Source organism: Carassius gibelio, chromosome B17 (assembly GCF_023724105.1).
Source record: "Carassius gibelio isolate Cgi1373 ecotype wild population from Czech Republic chromosome B17, carGib1.2-hapl.c, whole genome shotgun sequence".
Lineage (NCBI taxonomy): Eukaryota > Metazoa > Chordata > Actinopteri > Cypriniformes > Cyprinidae > Carassius > Carassius gibelio.
The window spans coordinates 21,166,711-21,187,377 of record NC_068412.1 but is presented as its reverse complement, the minus strand read 5'-3'; the positions used below and the strand labels follow the sequence as shown (position 1 = coordinate 21,187,377).

General features: G+C 36.7%; 1 protein-coding gene across 1 annotated transcript; it reads right to left on the bottom strand.

Annotated features, from left to right (window-relative positions):
* Positions 1 to 7,326: 7,326 nt before the first annotated feature.
* On the bottom strand, positions 7,327 to 20,325 carry vrk1 (VRK serine/threonine kinase 1). Its single transcript, XM_052581181.1, has 13 exons — positions 20,204 to 20,325; positions 18,927 to 19,096; positions 18,772 to 18,827; positions 17,166 to 17,235; positions 16,526 to 16,613; positions 16,252 to 16,360; positions 15,676 to 15,768; positions 13,048 to 13,180; positions 12,203 to 12,323; positions 11,790 to 11,848; positions 10,016 to 10,188; positions 7,703 to 7,796; positions 7,327 to 7,603 (listed from the first exon to the last, which is right to left on the bottom strand). Exons 2-13 carry the CDS (start codon positions 19,090 to 19,092, stop codon positions 7,485 to 7,487), a joined length of 1,281 nt encoding a protein of 426 aa, XP_052437141.1. The 5' UTR covers positions 19,093 to 19,096; positions 20,204 to 20,325; the 3' UTR covers positions 7,327 to 7,484.
* Between the last annotated feature and the right edge of the window lie 342 nt (positions 20,326 to 20,667).

Below are 20,667 nucleotides of genomic sequence, written 5' to 3'. Positions count from 1 at the left end.
TAACAGAAACAAAAACATGATCAAACACTGAACGATTGTCTTTTTATAAACTAATATTAACACAGATTAATCAAATGTATTGTTCCATGTTCATCTGTATACTGTGTGCAAGGTTTATGCGCATAGTCCAAGTCTTCTTCTCCATTTTTAGTGCATCTCTATGGAAGAATTACAGTATCACATACTGGTCTGGCATGTATTCTGCATCGTTCTGTGTCAGTTTAGTGGTTTTGTGTAAATGCAGATATTTTCTTGAGACAAGGAAAAAAAAAAAAATTGGATAGGGAAAGTTCTGGATTCGTGTGAACATAGCCTTAGAAAGGTCAGTATTTGAAACTAAAATTGGAGGGTTGGGTAAATAAAAAATACAAATAAAAATAAAAACCTTCCTGGTAAAATTACAAGGAAGTCTGTTTATGTCTATTACATAAAAAAATAAAAAATAATAATTGCAAAATAATGTTTAAAATAAGGAATAAAGTGATCTTATGAAAGATGAAAGTCAATACATGTAAACTATTTGTACGTTTTTATAGCATTTTTAGAATTGTGACATTATTCTCAAAAATATAATGCATATTATATTTCTCCCATTACTGTAATGCATCTAAATGTTTTACAGTTTGGCTAATTTTTCTCAATAGTTATTTAACTAAATGTATCTCAGATGCAATATATATGGGTGTGTGTGTTTCTTTTTTTTCAATGTAACATTTTATTTTGATGAGAACTGGTTGGCAAAAATTTATTTAAAAAACAATCTCTAATCTAGTCTATAAGATTAATATTCTTTGCACTACATATAATTTATTTTTCTTTCTTTTTTTGTTGATACGGTTGTGAAATAAGGCCTGGACATTTTCTTACAGATTCTGTAAGAATCACTTATTTATTTGTACACCCTAACACAATATTCTGTATATATTCACTTTGTAAACAAAAATTTGGATATAATTGTTTTGGTTGCTTCTTATCAACATGATCATAGAAGGTGTATATGTAAGGCTTTCTAAATGTGTGCATGTTACCAAGGGGACAGTAACCAGGGCATGCTCAGGAGCACCATGGGAGAAGGGGAACATTATTACTGTGTATTCGGCTCAAAGCCACCACAGGAGGCCACCGTACCACATGCAGGCAGACTTATCATCAAAAGTGTTCCAAATGGCTCATTCATTACATTTGGTGAGGGGGTTAGTCGATCACACAAAGCAATTTCTGCTTCTCATTCGGACAGTATTCCTTTATGGTTTTTTTTTTGTCCTTACAAACTCCAGGAAGCAAATGGACAGCAATAAGACACTAAACATTTGAATGACTTTGTAGTTAATCTTGCTCGCTCTCGACCCGTATGCAACAGGAAACACCTTTGATACTAAATCTACTCGCTGACACTGCTCAGGTCCCCAAAGCAAGCCCTCTTCCGAACTCTGGCCTCTCCCACCATGACCTCGGTATGTATAAATGGTTTACGTCCTTACCCTCAGCAGTGCAGCATATGTATAACTGCTCTTTTGCTTCTACTTTTTGTCCTCCCAACAAAGAACCAGTAATGTTAAGGACATCCTATTTGAGGCAGGGACAGTGGTCCTTTGGACTTGAACTTCAACTTGACCTCTTCGCCTGGATCGGATATCAAAACACAGTGCCATCTGGCCCAAGTTCTGCCCCCAGTGTGGGCTCAGGAGTGCAAGGTTAATATCATACGGTTAGGGAGCGGAATAGAGACTGCAATTATCTTCAATTCCAGGACAGAAAATCCTATTATTTGATCCTGGGTCTGACAGATGGAGCGGCAGACACATCCTCTCCCATTCCTGAGCAAACCAATCTGGTGGCTGGAGCCACAGCAACAGAGCAAGAACACAATGGTGGGAGAGGGCAGAGGGTCAGCAAGGTTGGACCCTTTTTGTGTCAAGGAGGAGTGGTGCTTCATGAAACCTGAGCTGGTCGCTTCTTCTCCTCCCCGCAAGCCGGACAGCACAATAGAACCCGCAGGGCTGTTTGAAGCCCTCAAGCATTAGCTGCTGCTGGGAGCTGGAGAAGCTGATGACGTTATACTATGGGAACCACTCTCTCAGAGGGCTCTCGTAGCCTGATAGTTCATCATCATCATCATCACAATTCTGAGAAAAGATAATAAATCTTCACATTTTTATCTTTAGAGAGCATACAATACACAAATATACTCAATATTATAAAAAAAAATTATATGTTGCACTCAATCTGACAACAAATTACAATACATTACAAAAAAGTCTATAAGTATTAAAAATAGTATATATATATATATATATATATATATATATATATATATATATATATATATACTGTAAAAACATTTGATAAAAAAAAATTATATACACACAATTAAAATATATATTAAATATATCACATTTACATACTGTACAGACACATACACACACAGTTATATTAAATATACAATAATAATATTATTTTAATATTACTTTATAAAATAATATGCGCTAAATGCTCTGTTTACATGCTATTCTTTAAAAAAAAAAAAAAAAAAAAAAAAAAAATATATATATATATATATATATATATATATATATATATATATATATATATATATTATTATATATTGCTGTTTCTTACCTTTGCCATGATTCCCAGAAGGTCGTTCTTATACCTTAAAAGGCTGCAAAAGCCATCCAAACTTAAAGATAGTTCATAAAGTACCGTGAAAAATCCAGCCACAACCTGACCACAACAGTGGTGTTCAATTGCCTCAGAATAGGAACACCATGTTCCAAAGGCCCTGTGCTGAAGAACAAATCTCAGCTCGCTACTGAACCATCATCTATAGTTACTGTAACAAAACTGATGGTCCAGGACAAAGCTACTAAGATGAACGTATAAATTTCACTTGGGCAAACCAATCTCTAAATCACTGATCTCTACTAAAGCACTGATAGTATCATAGCAAACATTTCCATCAGCACAGCCATCTATCAAGAAAGATAATTGACTCACTGTTAATAAAATTATGTTCACTGTCCCATAAATTGCTTGAATAAATACGTTTTGTTTCCTTAAACGACACACCCAGCATGAAGTCCATTAGACAGTGGGACCTAATCGAAGACCCGTAGCTCGCGAGAAAGCATCCAGGCGTCTTTTTTAAGCAGTGCGATTTTGATATCACTGAGAGACAACGATCACGGGCTAACGGAGCAGAACGCAAGTTTGAACATCCTCTTTAGGACCCCTTCAGAGTTCATTAGAACATCAACCGGCACTTCATTAGATATTTTTCAGTGGGCATGAGATACGTGTCCATGTCAAATTAATTAAGACTCGTGCCTCTTCTATTTTCTCGCCAGTGTCACCAGCAGTTATTGGGTCTGAGCTAGGCACTCATCACTTGTCTGAAACATGGAGAGGTTAAGGGAGTCGTCTGAGAGAGTCCTGATGAACAGCACGGACAGTTCGGAGTAAGAGAGCTCGCCTCACGCTGATGAACATGTCTTTTTGATGACCACTAAACCCACTCAACTCCGCTGCCAAGGGTAAATCGAATTAAAGATTGCAATTTGGCCTGCAGACTAGGACTTGGCACTTTCGTTTTGGACAAGTCTTTTGCCTGGAGGATTGACAGCTTATGAGACACAGCTTTTTCAACGTACAAACAGTAAAAGCACACACCATGATTGCAGAATCCAGCCCATAATGTGGAAAAGAAACAGAAAAATCAGTTCTTTTTTTTTTCTCCCATGTTTCCCACAAAACAGAAATTAAGTGTGTATCTACATTTTATCATGTGTAGTATCACCTTTGAAAATTGCAGGTAGTGGAGTGTTTAACATTCTCTTGTCAAGCATACCCCTGCTGGGACAATAAATGCCTGTCCAGTTTTGCTCACAGCGGCGGCGGCAGATTAGAAACAGCAGGAGGACGGTGTAGTGTGAATACAATACCGATAAGAACGCGCGTCTTAGCCCCATTGCTATGCCTTTCCTCAGTGAATGTGAGAACCTGCTGTTTTCTAATATTTACACACAACTAGAATCGCAAATGTACCATAACTGCATTGAAAGAGCTCTTTCTCTCTCTGCCATGTAAAATCAGTATATTTCTTTTTCCATGTGAGGGTATTTCGGAATGGGGGCACATGGGGACGGGAATAAATACAAACACAATAACAGTGAAATTTATTTCATCTAAAGGAGGGGAGAACAAGAAAAATAGAGCTTGTGTTGATAAAAAAATATTTTTCACCCCTAAAACACACAAATGAATATACGAGCTGGACAAATTTATCAGATGGCCTAACAGAAAAGAAAGAACCACAACAAAGTAAAAAGTATGAAGTCTGTGATTATAACTAGCTTGGAACTATTATTGACGACCTTTAAATTCTCTATTGTATCACTTCTGCCTGCCAACCACCTCCTCCCCTTATTTAGATACCAACATGCAGCTCTGAAAGTGGAATTTCTATCAGACAAATGAAGGCAACTGTATGCTGAAATATAAAAAAAAAGCATAACTGTAGTTTCCAATATGCAGCCATAAGTTCCCCAAATCACTTGGCACTGAGAACAGATCGAACATGCTTCTGTAAAACAGTAAGTTACATTCAGAAAAAAAGTAAAATCATGAATTAGTTAAAACTAAAACCCACTTAGCTGTTATTCATGGGGCTTTTTGCTTTTATAAAACAGTTATTCCATATACGCAATAAGGTTTCATAAAACAAAACCATAAATGCTGCAAACCCAGCTTAAGTATTTTTTTTTTTTTTTTTTTTTTTTTTTGTGATTACGGTTTTCTACCTAAAAGCATCCTTCATAAAGATGTAGAACATTCTGTGAAAATAGAACCTTTATAATCTTTAATAGTGACTAAGTAAGGCCATGACAAAGACTAAAATCATAGTGAAATTAATGGCTGAAATCAAACTTTGATGCTTGTTATCTCATAATGAGATTTTGAGACTTTAGCCTGGATTTCACATAAAGGGTCACATATTAATACAAACTTTATCCTCCCGCCAAACATAGTTCCTCAGAACGGTTTGTGGTTGCCAAGCAACACACAGACGTAAACAAAGATGTATGTTTGTGGAGTAATTTACAACAGCTTCGAACACAGCTCAATCAATCAGAAACAATCCGTTTTATAATATATATATATATATATATATATATATATATAAATATATATATTTTTTTTTTTTTTTTTTTTTCTGTACTAGCAGCCTTTAGTGTCATGATCCTTCAAAAAATATTCTAATATGCTGATTCAGTGCTCAAGAACAATTTCTTATTATTATGCATGTTGAAAACTCTGGTGTTGCTTAATGTTTTTGTCAGAACGGAGATCCATTTTTTTCATGATCCTTTGATGAAAAAAAAAAGTTATAAAGAATATTTGAAAAAGAACTTTAGTAACAATACAATAATAATAATAATAATAAAAACATATATAATAAGTAGTATAATAAATTGAGAACTTTCTTGCCAGTCCCTGATCAGCAAATCTTCAAGAGTATAGCTAGTCAATAAAAGCCAAAAGTTTCAACCCAAGAGCACAAGTAACCATTAATAACAACCGAACCCCTTCCAAAACATTGAGGAAAGCAATGGAAACCATTGAGGAGAAATTATTTTCCAGCATGCAGCCCAAGACAAACTCTGAGAAACTAAAGACAGTGGATATAAACACAGGTCAATCAATGGCCACAGTCGGGCCCATCAAAGCAGCATGTCCTCCGGTGAGGTACAGGTGGTAATGTTGTGTTTAGGGTTTGCCTCCCCCACCCCCCAGCTGTGCAATCATTATGTACTACTGCCCCCTACTGTGGAGCAATGGCTGTGCGCCCTGAAGGTCAGTGGTGAGGAAGGGGAAGAAAGCACACAGGGGTGCACTTTAGTCCTCACTGTTGGAACAATCAATGCCGGCATCAGCTCAGGGTTCACGCAGCTCCGCTCTGAAAACAAACATTAGGAGAAACATCTTCCTCTTTTACTGTAGCTGGGCCAGCAGAGTCTTAACTAGAGTTAACAAGGCAACCCAGGCTCTCTGGTCTCCCTCAGCAAGGAAACCAGAGATGGTGAAAGGTGGGAGATTGGCCTCAGAAGAGTTCTCAAATGGGCAAATTGGGTATAAAGGCACCAACAAAGGTTTTCTTTTCTTTTATTTTATTTTTTTATCTGACCTAGAGCAGAAGAAGATGGACAACTGCAATAAGCTTAATGTTAAAATAAAGTTCAAACTTGTTTTTTTGGGAAAATCTCGCTTTTACCGTATGCCTATTACTTGGCTGCATGCACAAAAAAAAAAAAAAAAAACCTTACAACATGACTGGTGTAGTCCAATTCAAAACAAATGAGTGAGCATAAAAGTTCAAAATATGTTACCAGTTTGAATCAGTCTGAAATGCTATATATCTACAGCTCTCTTCTGATGTTGTATAATTTATGACATTGAACAGATTGATTATTTCTTCATTTGTAAGCAAAACAAACATAACCTATATAACAACTAAACCAGAATGTGAAGAATCAAATCAAGAGTGAATCAGATGTGTTAACAATTTTTATTATTTTTTTTTTAATACACAACCGAGTTTGTTTCTTTTACAAGTGCATTTCCCCAAACTCTTGGAAAACATAACGCTGCTCTTCCAGTCACGACCCTGTATACATGCCATATCTATTATTCATGTATTCTAACCTGTCCTCATCAAATTATTCCTGTCCCCTCAATGTCATATCAATTTTACCGCGATTACAAAGCAAACAATTCAAGATGACATTTGGACCTAAAAATACACTTGCGAATGCTGTCGGTGCGTTATCAAAACCAGCGATAGAGTTACAATGCATAACAAGTGGTGCAGCCACAACTAACTTTTAATGATAGCTCTTTGAAGCCATTTCCTAGCGGAGAACAGGAAGTTAAGAAAGACTCAAGCGAGAGTGACACAGAAAGTAGGACCCAAGTACTAGTCTTTTGTCTCCATCTGATCAAATGGCAGACGAGCGGAAAGGCGCAGAGCCCCCTCACCAAACGCACGTACCCGGCTCAGTGGCGTCTGCCACACGTTCACCTGCCTCGATGCAAGTATCAAAGACCAGCTCGCCTCTCCCACAGACGTCGGAGTGCCAGCCGCATGGCGGCTTTCATAGCACAACAACAAGGGGAAAATGTGGCGGGGGAAGAGTCGGGACTCTGAGCTCCTTCAGGGATTTCCTTATCGGGGGCAAAGCAATCCCCCCTGGACCTCATCCGCATAGGCTTGATTATTCAAGGCATTACAAAGGAATGAAAATAACTCACAACTCAAAGCCACTGTCGTTTTTTTTTTCCTTCCTTATTTATTATCATTTCACTGCAAGAGTGTGTGCCCAACACCCTGCTAAAGTTTAAGAAAATGCAACCAAAGAGAACAAATACAGACCAGGCAATTTAAAAGATACAAAATGGAAACAACTTGAACTCGAGTGCGAAGAGGATTAAGAGTTCTTCTTAGGCCTTCCTCTGCTTTTCTTCACCGCTGGCTCAGATGAGGCCTGAGCTTTTTCCTTCGCTGGACGCTTTGCAGGACTTGCCATCTTTTTAGCCTTATTCACATCTAAACAGGTTACAAATTCAGTTTAAAACACCCAAATCTACTGATATTGAGGATAATAAATGAACAGGTCAACCCCTAAAGTCCATAAACATGACTTACCCTTCTTTTGAGGAGCTCGCCTCTTCTTTGCAGGGACGCCTTCGGTTTCATCAGCAGACTGGCCTTTTTCCTCTGCCTTCTTTCGCTTGGGAGTCTTCCAATCAAATATAAAGATGCATACAAGGGGATGGAAAAGATGGAAGAGCAGTGGTCAATACACTTGCCTAGAGCAACCTTGGAGGAAGTTCAAATCAAATATTAAGAAGGAACCTTTTGCTCAGTATACACATGGAAACTATTACGTGCACCATGAGCGTTGTGAATGCTTGAGAAAACGCAATTACAATTTAGCTTTCCAGTAAATCTGTTAAGAACAAATAAAATAATTAGAATGTCAAACGCAATACATGTACACTGCCGTTTAAAAGTTTGGGGTCAGGATGCATATTTTTTTTTTTTTTTATTGCAAAGAAAGAATAGTTCTATTTAGTAAGGATGCATATAAATTCACCCAAAAAAACTTTCTATTCATCAAAGATTCCTTGTTTTAAATCCTGATCATAATAAGAAATGTTTCTTGAACACCAAATCTGCATATTAGAATGATTTCTGAAGGATCACGAGACACTAAAGACTGCAGTAAAGGCTGCTGAAAATTCAGTTTAGTCATCACAGGAAAAAATGACATTTGAAAATTATAAATTGGTATTATAAATTGGATTGCAATAACATTTCACAATATTACTGTACTGTATATAGAAAACAACAATACAATGTACTGTACTATATATGTAATATAATCTCATATCACTGTCTTTCACAATATTACTATATTTTTATCAAATAACTGCACCTTGAATATGAGAGACATATTCACTTATTCAAAAACATTAAAAAATCCTACCCACCTCACTTTTTGGAACGGCAGTGTATTCTGACAGTAAATGACTAGTTCAGGGCAAGAAATGGATTTTAATGTTGGGAATTTTTCTTAGAATTCCAAACAATAAAGTTTAGAATAAGTCAATTTATTTGAACAATTTCAATAAAAAAATAAAAAAAAACGTTTTTTTTTTTTTTCTCTCTTCAAATGAAAATTCTAGCATAGAAGCTCAAGTCCTCAATTCAAGGAAATCTTACTAACCGAACCAGGGGTTATGAAGAAGATGCACTTAACGACAGCAATCAAATTCTCCCTTTTCTTCACTCAGACTGCATAATGAATGCTCGCCCCTCTCTCGGACTTGAACTATCATCCTTACTAGCCCCCCCCCCTCCACAACACTCCCTCACATTTCCCTTCCATTTTGCCAATTGCTGCCTCATGATTACCATCCAGACCCTGCTGAGCTGAACAGATTGGCTCGATAATTACATACAATAACGGCAGTGGGCAGGTAACCCTCAGCTGGCATGGGCCAGCTCCCTGGTGGCACCTTCCATATGCAAACTGCATTGTGGGAAGCGAGGAGAGTCCGTCCCCTCCCCTGTCATAAGTGCGGCTCGCTGATTGCCGGCCCGCGCCGACTCCAAGGTTACCGTGTCAGCAAATTTGTGATACATTAGCAGGGAATAAACACAGGCACTCAGGACCTGTCTGTGGGAGGAAGAGGAGGGGCCACTGGGATAAACACCCGGGCGCTGGAGAGAACCTGAGATGCAGACGGCTTTGTTGCCAAGAGCTTTTTGTGCCGGACCCCATGAATGAAGCCACAGTCTTATCGCTTTCCCAAAGTATATGCCATCAAGGGCATCTCTGCGGGCTCGGATGGTTTGTTTTACACGAAATACACAAAAAAGAAACACCACGGCTGCAGAATTCACTTCTAAAGATCATCTAACTTGAAATCCAGACAAAACAAATCAGTGATTAACAAAACCCTTTATTTCAGAGGAGTGAGATCTCATACCACCTTGAGGGTGTTGACTGCAATATAGGATAATAAGCTAAAGACAAATGACATTCCAGTATTACTAAAGCAGAGAGAAAAACTGAAAATAAATATCTAATTCATAACAATATTAACATCAAGACACGGAGGTAAAATGAGGACATGTCTGTGTGGACTGCAAGAAGGAATCCAAATAAGCTCAAGAAACGTTTGTTAAAAGCATCACACGTTAATCATATTTGAAAATCAATGCACTCGACAGCATTTCCTACTTACCCGAGCAATTAGTCTTGGATCGTGTGTGAGCATTTTTACATTTGAATCTGCTTTCAACAGGTAAACAAATTATAGGATGTTGAAATGGGCTCGTTTTTAAACGGCGGACTTCAAAAAGGGACTGTCGCAGCATTTTTAATGTGGCGTGAATTAGGGAGTGCGACAGAGGTCGGCTTTTTGATGTTCTATTGAAGGTGACTCTCACCTTGACGGAGGGCAGACCTGCACCATTGGTCGACGCGCCGAAGTCGAGCTTTTTGTCGTCTGTCGCCCCTATGGTCTTCAGGCCTTGCTGCAAAATTCCTCGCAATTTTGCGTAATCTGGCTTGTCTGTGTATCCGAGAGCCTTGACCTCTTGCATGAACTTCTTCATTTCCTCTAGAAATTGAAAATGACATTAAGCACCACAATTTAATCTTAATGCAAATGGATTTATTTTTCAGACTTGGCAATACAGCTGCACACCGTTAAAGACACTTCTGGGTCAATAAACAAACGAAGAGCATTTATGTGTGTGATTAAGCGAAAGTTACTTGGATCCTCTGTCTCAAAAGTTCATCTCAAATGAACACGCAGAAGTCCGACGTTAATAAGGTGCACGTATGTTTGTGCGTTTACCATTGTGCAGGAAAGACAGAACAGTCCCTGTAGGGCAGAGTCTTCACAGCAAGCGCTCACACTTTAACCTTCAGGCTAAGTTTAGAGGAGAGGGGCTGACATTTGTCACTTTGTTCCTTATACTTCTCCACTCACAAACTGTTGTTTACTGTCGGCTGCTAAAATAGTCACACCAAACAGAATTAGTCGTGATGGCCGTGCTAACAGTGCCGCCTCCCATCATCTCGGTGTTGTGATGCGGCATGTACGCACAAGACAACAGCCTGAGGAGGGATCTCGCCGTCTGCCGCGCGGCTGTCACAGGGCTTAAGAACTGCCATCACATCAGCGACTGAGCAAAGGGAGCCAATGACATCTTTGATTTTTAAACGACACAAAGAAAGAACGCCCTAAAGTTCTGCAAAAGTACAGACTGCCACACACTGACTGCAAAACTAGGCAATGCAGAGGTCGACAACGGAGAAGGGTGAAAAACATGTTTGTTTAAAAACTTCATCTTTTATTTCATTGTTTTGTGGTCGAAACGTCTATCTGATACAATGTGTTGATTATTATATGCACGTATACACACGTGCTTGCAAAAAGTCATAAATTACATTAAAAATATGAGGTAAATAATTTGATTCAGAATCAAAATTGTATTATATTATAATAATATTTCATCACTTAAGATAATATTTAAACTATTACTATTTCTATGTAGCTTTGTGACATTGGTAATATTTATTGATAATTGCATTATAACATTTCTTCCAATTTATAAAGCAGCAGCAAAACTAGCATCTGTGGTCAGAGCCACTTTTTTTTTGTTGCACCACACTAGACAGATACAGCTTATGTACACTTTTTTTTATATATATATTTGCTTTACATTTCACAAAACAATCTGTCAACAGAAAACGTATGCTACATAAAAAGCATAAAGCAGTCATGTTTTAGTTTTAAAAAAGTGCGATAAGTTGCTGGGAATTAACACGGAGCTGATAGATTAGCTCTAATTAAGACTAAATCACCAGGTCCACACTCGTTATCAAGAGAAGTGGCCCTCGCGCTCTTGTTTGCGCTTCAGAGCTCGAAAGTGCGTCACTCCAATTACTTCTTGGCAGACAAACAAGTAGTAATACTGCAGAATTCACAGGTGCTTCTGCGGTCATGACACGGTTAAGTGTATATATATATATATATATATACATATATATACACACACTTAAATCCTATTTAGTAGTAAGAAATTTCCTAAGATTCAATACCATTGACCTACTGTATTACAAACTACTGTATATAACTAATATTTTACAAAGTGCATTCACCTTTTCAAATATATGAACACAGAATTAAAAAATTGTTCAGTTTTGCCTCACCTGGTATATTTTCTGAAGGAAAACAGCTTTTCAAGAACTCATCGATATTGTCTCTACACCTGAGGAGAAGGATATTTAAAAATGGATAAAAAAAAAAAAAAATCAAAATCTTAAATGCTTAATTATAATTAAGTATCATTAAATCTAATCCACTATTATCTGTATAAAGACATTTGCTGTAAGGAAATTAGTTAATTAGTTATACCGCAAAGAGGTATATTAGTTATTCATTATCCCAATAACCATTATCCCACAGCAAAAAAAAAAAGTATATATATATATATATATATATATATATATATATATATATATATATATATATATATATATATATATGTAAAATAAATAGATTACATCTTAGTTCAGAAAGAAGTGAAACCTGAAATGTCTTAAGTGAGGCTGAAAACAGTCACCTGAGTTTGGAGTCTCTGACATACAGTGGGTCCTGAAGTTTGTCCTCCCAGGGTAGACGGCCACAAAGCCACTGGATCATGCAGTAGCCCATAATTTCCAGGTCTCCTCTTCTTGAAGGGGCTGAAATGTAATGTACATTTATCAGAGGCTATTTTAAAGGGTAGCCCACCTTTGTGATATTCAATGCAAAGTACCATTACAGCAACATTTAAAAATAGGACTGTTCTTCATAATTTTCTGTTACAATGTGACATTCTACATAACACTTAAACATGTACTACCTGATCCTCTAGGGCAGCGGTTCTCAATTACAGTCCTCGCGCCCCACTGCTCTGCACATTTTGTACATTTCTCTTAGCGCTTCAGACGTTTGTTCTATTCGAACGTAAGTGCCCTGCGAAGTGGACAGGATATTCCGCCATGATTCCAGTTCGAAGCGAACGTATATGTTCCAATCAAAGTGCATTGAAGTGTGCGAGACGTGAATTTAAATTGCATTTATTTACAGAGGTATATGATGTCACAGCTGTCCTTGTGTAAAGACGCTGCACAGCACAAATCAGTGAATGAATGTTCCGAAGTGAGGTAACTTCAACAGATTTCCCCTGCTTAGGGAGTAGGGAGCAATGAACATTGGGAACACCGTTCATGTACGGAGTTCACTTCTAACGAGCTGATTATCTGAATCAGGTGTGTTAAAGATATGCAAAATATGCAGAGCAGTGGGGCGCGAGGACTGGAATTGAGAACCGCTGCTCTAGGGGTTCAGGACAAATGGATTCACTAAGGCCTAAACTATGAACTTTAAGAGTGACCAATAGAACTGACTATAACAATTTCCTACCGACTCCTTTGTGCGCATCAATACTAGTGAACTCGATGGTCCCGTCATGACACCTCTTTGGGTCTTCTTTGTACTCCTTTGGCACTCCTTCTGGAGAATATCTGTATGCCAATCCATAATCCACTAAATATACCTGGGTTAAAAAAACAAAAAAAAGTAAAAAAGTCAAATGCTTATACAACAAAAATTTTACGCACTTGTAAAACAATTATAGGAAGAAAAAAATTGACTGGGAAATAAAAAAATATTTCGAGATTTAACACCCAAGATAATAAAGTCAACCATAACTTGAAGATTACTACAAATAAATCACATCTGAAACTGCAAACAGTTTGATTGCCAATTAGCAGTATGTGTCACTTATAAAAGAGATCTGACAATTAGCACTTTGTTTTCAAAGCAACAGGAACCAGTTAACGGAGTTCCAAAGATACCAAAACAGACTGCACAAATTGCAGGTGCACCTATTAACTCCACAAAAAGTGCAAAATAATTTGATGTGTCCAGGTAGAGTGTCTCAGGAATAACTGCATAGGCCAATTTGCAACATTGAAGATTAACAGCTCGCCTACAGTGACAAACATCACAAACTAAAAAAAAGAAAAAAGAAAAAACCTTTTTAACTAAATTTGTCACTAGGTGTGCAAAGCTGGGGCTGATTCGAAACTGCCATCATCAATACCCAACATGCAAAAATATTATCAAGAACACAAAACTGTCCTCCCTACAGTCCTAAATTAAAAATCAGGTATTCAGGCCTTGAAACAAATTCATCCAAGTGCTTACAGAATGAACCATCTGACGGGCTAAACATCATTTTATAATTACTTTTAGTTGTTCATTTAGTAACCACTTGGATGGACTTGTGAGTTTACTCTCTCAAAGATTTTCCAGACTGATTCAAACTGCTAACTTATGAGTTCTAATCTTTTGGAATAATATGTTAAAATAACCATTCATAGGAGTCATTCACATTCAGTCCAGAATTCAGTGTTCTAAAGTTAATGGATGAGTCTAGCCTACTTTTTTTTTTTTTTGTAATAAACAACCAAATCCCCATCACACTATACTGATTTTAGTTAAAATAATACAATTTTAAATAGGTCATATGATGCAAATTCATGCTTTCCTTTGGAGGGTTACAAGCTGTAAAGTTGCAAAAATTAATGTCTCAAACCCAAAGAGATATTATTTCTGAAAGTTAAGACTCCTATATCACATCACTGAATACTGTAATTTGTTCATCCAATATTATCAGTTCAACCTAGTACCTTTAATTCTGTTTTGGAAACCGGTCTACAGAATTAAGGTACAAAAATATATGAAAATTTAATAACGTGTAAATGAAAAAAAAACAGATTAAAGTTAATTGGTCAAGAGCAGCAAGTGATTTTCTGTCTTTTGTTGTTTGTTTAACATTAATGACCCAATGACATAAGGGGCTCTATTTTAACGATCTAAACACAAAGTGTGAAGCGCACACGCAGATGCACTCAGGGCGTGTCCAAATCCACTTTTGCTATTTGAACAATGGAAAAACGGTTGGCGCACCTGGGCGCATGGTATAAACTGGTTGTTCCTATTCTCTTAATGAGTAATTGGTGTTTTTGGGCGTAACGTGCAATAAACCAATCAGAGTCTCATCTTCCATTCCCTTTAAGAGCCAGTTGCACTCGTGCCATGACGGATTTTCTATTTACACAGCGGAATTTGGCAAGCGTAAAGACACTGCCACACTGTAGAATACACTGCCAAATGTATTCTCAAAGAAAGAAGCCGTAACTTTTAATCTACCATAGTATTGTTGTCATTGCTGCCATGTCGTGCAGAGGCATAACATTTCACACGTTTGAGGTATTCGGCCAATCACAATGCACTGGATAGCTGGCCAATCAGAGCACACCACGGTTTCAGAACAATGAGCTATATTAAATTCAACATGTTTCAGAAAGGCAGGGCAGAGGGGAACAACAATAATGTATGGTTTGTGGAAATTAATGTGTTTTTTAACCTTCAACTGCATTACACCAAATAATGTTATTTTTAGCAACATCAAATGACCCCTAAGCATTTCTGTAATTTAATCAACACTCAGTGCATGTTATACACACATTAATAAAACACAAACATGCATGTATTCAGAGGCAAAAAGAACAACCGTGCAATTGAAAGAAAAAAAAAAAAAAAAAAGATGCTCAGAGTCACCAAGAAAGCAGCGACTAATCCCAAGAGGCCGAGTTTTAAATTGTGACTTTAAAAATAGCAGCTTAATAATACATCACTGATACATTATTAATCTTCAAATTAAATATTTGCCCCTTCCCAGCACCCAAACCTTATTTGCTAGAGACAGCTTCAATACTGTCTCTAATCTCTCCAGTTTATGAGCCGCATTAAAGGCTTAAATTGTTTTGCTTTTTTTTCTCCACCCAAATCTCATTAACAGATGGAAAGAAAAATAAGACAAGTAGTTTCTTATATTACAAATCACTGGTACCCCAATTAAAAGAGGCAGGAGCTCTGTATAGTCCTGCAGTCTACACACACTGCCTTCTACTTCTCTAAAGTTATAGCCATACAGCCATGGCAACAGAGATCTGTTAAACATTTGGAAGGCTTGAAACAAACCTGATTGGGATTGGTGTAAGACAGGAGGAGGTTGGAGGCTTTGATGTCTGCATGCACATATTCATGGTCATGGATGTACTCCAGAATGTCAAGCTAGAGAGATGAAAGATATGTTAGAATATGAGATTTCATAATAATACAGGAATATATGATTTTCTCCCACTGCATGAAAAGCCACAACAACAAGCCAAAAAAAATCTATGCATATGTAAATGGCCTTCATTTAAATTGTATAGCTATAAAATGTATTTGTATTTATATGTTGAATAATTATTAGTATTTTATTCTAAATAGGAGTGGCCTCCCACATTACTCACATATTATAACACATTTGGGTTGTGAAATAAATTAATTTTGGATGACACATACATATGTGAAGTGGCCATTTCTACAGTGACATTTGTAACATTAATGATTTGCTTTGTCAAAGGAAAGTACATGACTACTGTCTTAGTTGTCAGCTAAAAAAAAAAAAACTGATAATGATAATAATAATAATAATAATAATAATAATAATAACAACTTGGAGCACTATTCAAATTTTGCCACAGATTGCTACTTTAAGACGAAACCTACAAGTCTGAGTCCCAGCTGAAGAACCAGTTTCCTTGGAAATTTCTTTTCATTTCCCTCAAACTTCTTCTGTAGGTCCATTCCAAATCGATCCATGACCATAAATCTGTACCTGTCATAAACATTTAGGTAAAATCATCATACTTTAAATGGCCTTTAAATTGGCCATACTCAAAAGATAATAAAAACTTCCTAAAAAAATAATTAAGGGTGTCATGTTATTTATCATGTAATCCTTTAGAAAACAGTGTTTTTTTTTTTGTTTTTTTTCTCCTACCTCTTACCGCCTTTCTCATGAAAACCAGAACCCCAATATTTTGGAACTCCCAAATAGTCAATTTTCCTTGACTTCATCCAAGCCCCAACTGAATAAACATGTAAAACATTCTATCACAACAGGATTCACAACATATTAACTATTCCACTTCAAATCAAAAGACACTATAGTGTTTTAAATCAGTTCTAAAACAACTAAGTGAGATTATCACAATAACCGTTTAATGCAATCAAATTCATAAATTAAGTTGATAAAAATCATTCAAAACTTTTATTCTTTAAACTTGTTGATGCTCAAAGTAATATAAGAGTATTCCTCAGGAACCAAACTGCAAGTGTGCCGCAAGGTAATCTGCTGGTGGGACAAATATTTACCAACATTACAATATTTCAATGAATAAAACATGAGCATCCCTTAGTAATATTGCAGTTAATTGTCAAGGGAGACTGACATTTGGATTGTTATTAAATAAAGCGCAATGCTGTGGCCTTGGGGCAGCCATAAGAGCCACCAAAGGCAGAGAGTTGTGGGTTGTCTGTCTCCATAAGGCCTCTTCTTTAATTAAAAGAGTTGCTCTTAGACTTTTTTCATACTGGCTCTTCATGCATATGAGGGTGTATTTGCAGTCACAAGGGCATACTTAGATCGGGTTTGGCAGCACGCATGTAGAACTTCAGTTCAGAGAAGAGAGGGCCATTTTCACTAGGCTCCTGCAAGACACAGTAAAAATTATCACCCAAAATAACTGACATTTACAATGAAATATAAAAACGTGAACGCACATGCATTTAAAAAAGCAGAGGGAAAGTATACATCCATTATTATACTTCCACGCAATGTTATTTCACCAAAGAACTACATTTTATTTAGTTTGCTTGTAAAATGTAAACATTTGTGACCAATCACGGAAAGAAACAAGTCGGTTCTGGGGCATTTTGAGTCATTCACAGATTCTGAAAGTGTAGTCTCCAAGCTTTCCAACGATGTGTAACACATGGAAATCTGATAATATTTGGAGAAGTTGTGGCCATTTGAAGGTAGGCACTCAAAAAAGCTAAAAAAGCAGAAAATAGCCTCTAAAGATTTTGCAGTTCTCATCTGTTCTCACTGCTGCGAGTGACAATGGGGCTCATTTACATCTCATTTAAATAAGCCATGCTCCTTTAAAGCTCCCCCCGTTCTGGAACACTTTCTCTTTGTCTGGGTCTTCTTTGTGGATGTAACCATCTCCGAAGTTTGCACTGTGCCTCTGTTTGCCTCTAAATGTTACGGATTTTCCCCATTTCTCTGTCTTTATCCCAATCAAATGTTACTATCGATATAGCCTCTGATATCTTACGGTCCAACTCGTCTGACGCCAGTCCAATATATTCTTCCTCGTCGTCATCTTCGCTCAGTTGTAGATTAGGTATATTACAGTCTTATTATGTCGCTTTCATCGTCGCTCAGATCGTCTTCAGAATCAGTGAGCGCTTGTTCATAAGCCTCCGGATTGTCGAAGAGGTACTTCAAAATATTTCGGTGTAACGGCCATGGTTCACCTCGTCTGCGATCATCTTTGCGGCGTACACCTTCATTGAATTTTGATATCAGCTAGAGCCGGCCAGAGCGCTGCATATTAAGTAGCCACGCTTCCCTCGGAGGGCGGGGGCAATAACAAAAGAAACAAAAGCCGGCTTATCCAGTATGGAAATACACAGACAATGAAACGCCCCTACTGCGTGCTAGAATCTCCGACAAACAAGCTGATTTCAACCTCAAAATGTACACTTTTAAATATACCAATACTGCTATCTCAAACACGGAGAGGCTTCTTTGTGATCTCAACTAACAGATTCTGCAAAAAAAACGAGAATCACTAATTTTGAAAAAAAAAACTTCTTTCTCATTTTGCTCGAAAGTTGTGCTGCCGACTTGTGTCACTGGTTTCCGTGACGGGTCACATTTGTTTACATTCCCATGCAAAGGTTGCTACACATACTCTTTTACCAAAGCTATTAGGTAATAATGATATGCATTATTGCTTTGTTTACTTAAGATAATAATAAGTGTTGGTTGTCGGTCATTTCAAATAATTCTTCTAAGTTTATTATTTTATTTAAAAAAATGTGTTTACTGTTCTAGTTAAGGTCACAGAAATGCCTTTCATTGATTGACGTTACATTGCTGACCACCCAAACATTGCAGACATTCAAAAAATGCAAGATCTAAACATATATCTGGCAAAAGCAACAAAAGTCCCTTACCACTTTAATGACATAAGGTGCATCAGCACCAACAGATCCTGAAGAGTCTGAATTTGCTAAAAGATGTATGAAAAATGTACATTTGAGCAACTGATAAATAAAACAAAATAAAGCATTAGAACTTCAAAATTTACGACAGCTTTTTTTAATCTTACCGAGATACAGCAGGCCAAAACCTCCCTGCCCCACAGCCGATCCAAGCTTCCATTTTTTCTTTGCATTATCCGTCAGAACTTCTCCAGGTGGGAATTCTTCAGCCAGTTTCCTTTTGGCTGGAGCTCTCGCTTTCTTCGCCCCATCTGCCTTGGACTTTGGTGGCATTTTACTGAATAATTTTCAAACAAGAGAAATACAAATTCTATTATTGAATTAAAATGGGGAACTTTAGATATATTGGACAATATGGGAAAAAAATATTTTTATACAACACTATTCATAACAAATATATTAGCAATATTACTCTATAGTTAATAAGGATGACTAAAAACATTATTTAAATTGTCTAATGCAACCATTTCTGTGCATTTGCATGACCTTTTAAGATTTTACATTTTTTTATGACTTAAGTAGACCTGGAAATCACATTTTTTAAATTCTCTGCCATGTATATATGTTCTACGATCACAGCAACCCTGTCAGTTCCACACATTTGCTTAGGATAGTGCAAATCCTTAAATTCCTTCTTTTTTGGTTTAATAAATAAATAAATAAATAAATAAATAAATAAATAAATAAATAAATAAGATGGAATTAAAACAATTCAAAAAGTTTAATGTAGTTTTACACTTCACCATAAAATCTGGACCTGATTATCAGATGTAGTCTCTTCATATTTTATTACAGATATATAAACATTAGCTAACACTGAACATTCGTGTTTTCTTAAATAGAGGCCTACACTACAAGTACAAACAAGAAACATTTATACTAGGGTGTGACTTATTAAAACTGTCGTGCAGGTCAGTGTTTGAGATTTATTGTTGACATAAAAAAGTTGATATTTTTGAGACTTTCAGCATCACCGACGTATTAGCACAAGAACTACAACTGATGACAAACTCAGTGATGACATTGTGATATGGATACAGTTTGAATTTGCAGTCATGCCAATGATGCTTTTTGTTTCACTTTTACAACACAGGCACTAAAAGCTGTGGTTTCAGTTTATTTACGTGATAAAAGTTTATTAAGAGTGATAAAACGTGGTTAATGTCCCACGTAATCAATGAAAGGAACATTGGGTTGTTGATAATGTAATTGAGGGGGAAACTGTAAAATGCCGATCAACTATTTCACTTGCTATGCTAGCACGGTTAGCTGCCTTATTATGGCTGTTTATTACAACAGAGCCGAGTATTTGTCCTCATAATCGGATATTAAATGCACAGGAGCATTATATTTAATTAAAGCAGATCAAGAATATTCTACTAACCTTTCCGTGGGTAAGTGGCAGGTTGCAAACAGCTCTTCCTCTCCAAAGTTCCCGCAAAACTGCTCATCAGTGTGAGGCTCATTGAACGTGATTGGTTAGAAACAAGGCTGCGTGATTCCTGGTCTTGCAATGCTTCATGGGATATGTAGTTTTATACCTTTATTCACAAACAGTTACAATGGTTTTATTATCATAATAAAAATACAAATGGGGGGGGGATGCAACAAAAGATCATTTATAAACATTACACTATAGCAAACATGTCTCTTTTTTCTTTCTTAACAGGTGACTATTACATTAAACTATGTTTTCAGAGGTGGTGGAAATCAGGAAGTAAAAATTATTTCTCATAAAGCTTTTTATAATATTACTAGTGGATAGAGAAAAAAACTACAAAAAAAGTCTAATTTTAGATACAGATTTTATACATTATCATTTATATTTTAAGGTGCATATATATAGCC

Coding starts and splice junctions, on each gene's coding strand:
- vrk1 (XM_052581181.1), bottom strand. CDS start 19,092: ATGCCACCAAAGTCCAAGGCAGATGGGGCGAAGAAAGCGAGAGCTCCA. Junction 18,828..18,926: donor TTTTGGCCTGCTGTATCTCG/GTAAGATTAAAA, acceptor TACATCTTTTAG/CAAATTCAGACTCTTCAGGA. Junction 10,189..11,789: donor TCCTTCAGAAAATATACCAG/GTGAGGCAAAAC, acceptor TTCAATTTCTAG/AGGAAATGAAGAAGTTCATG.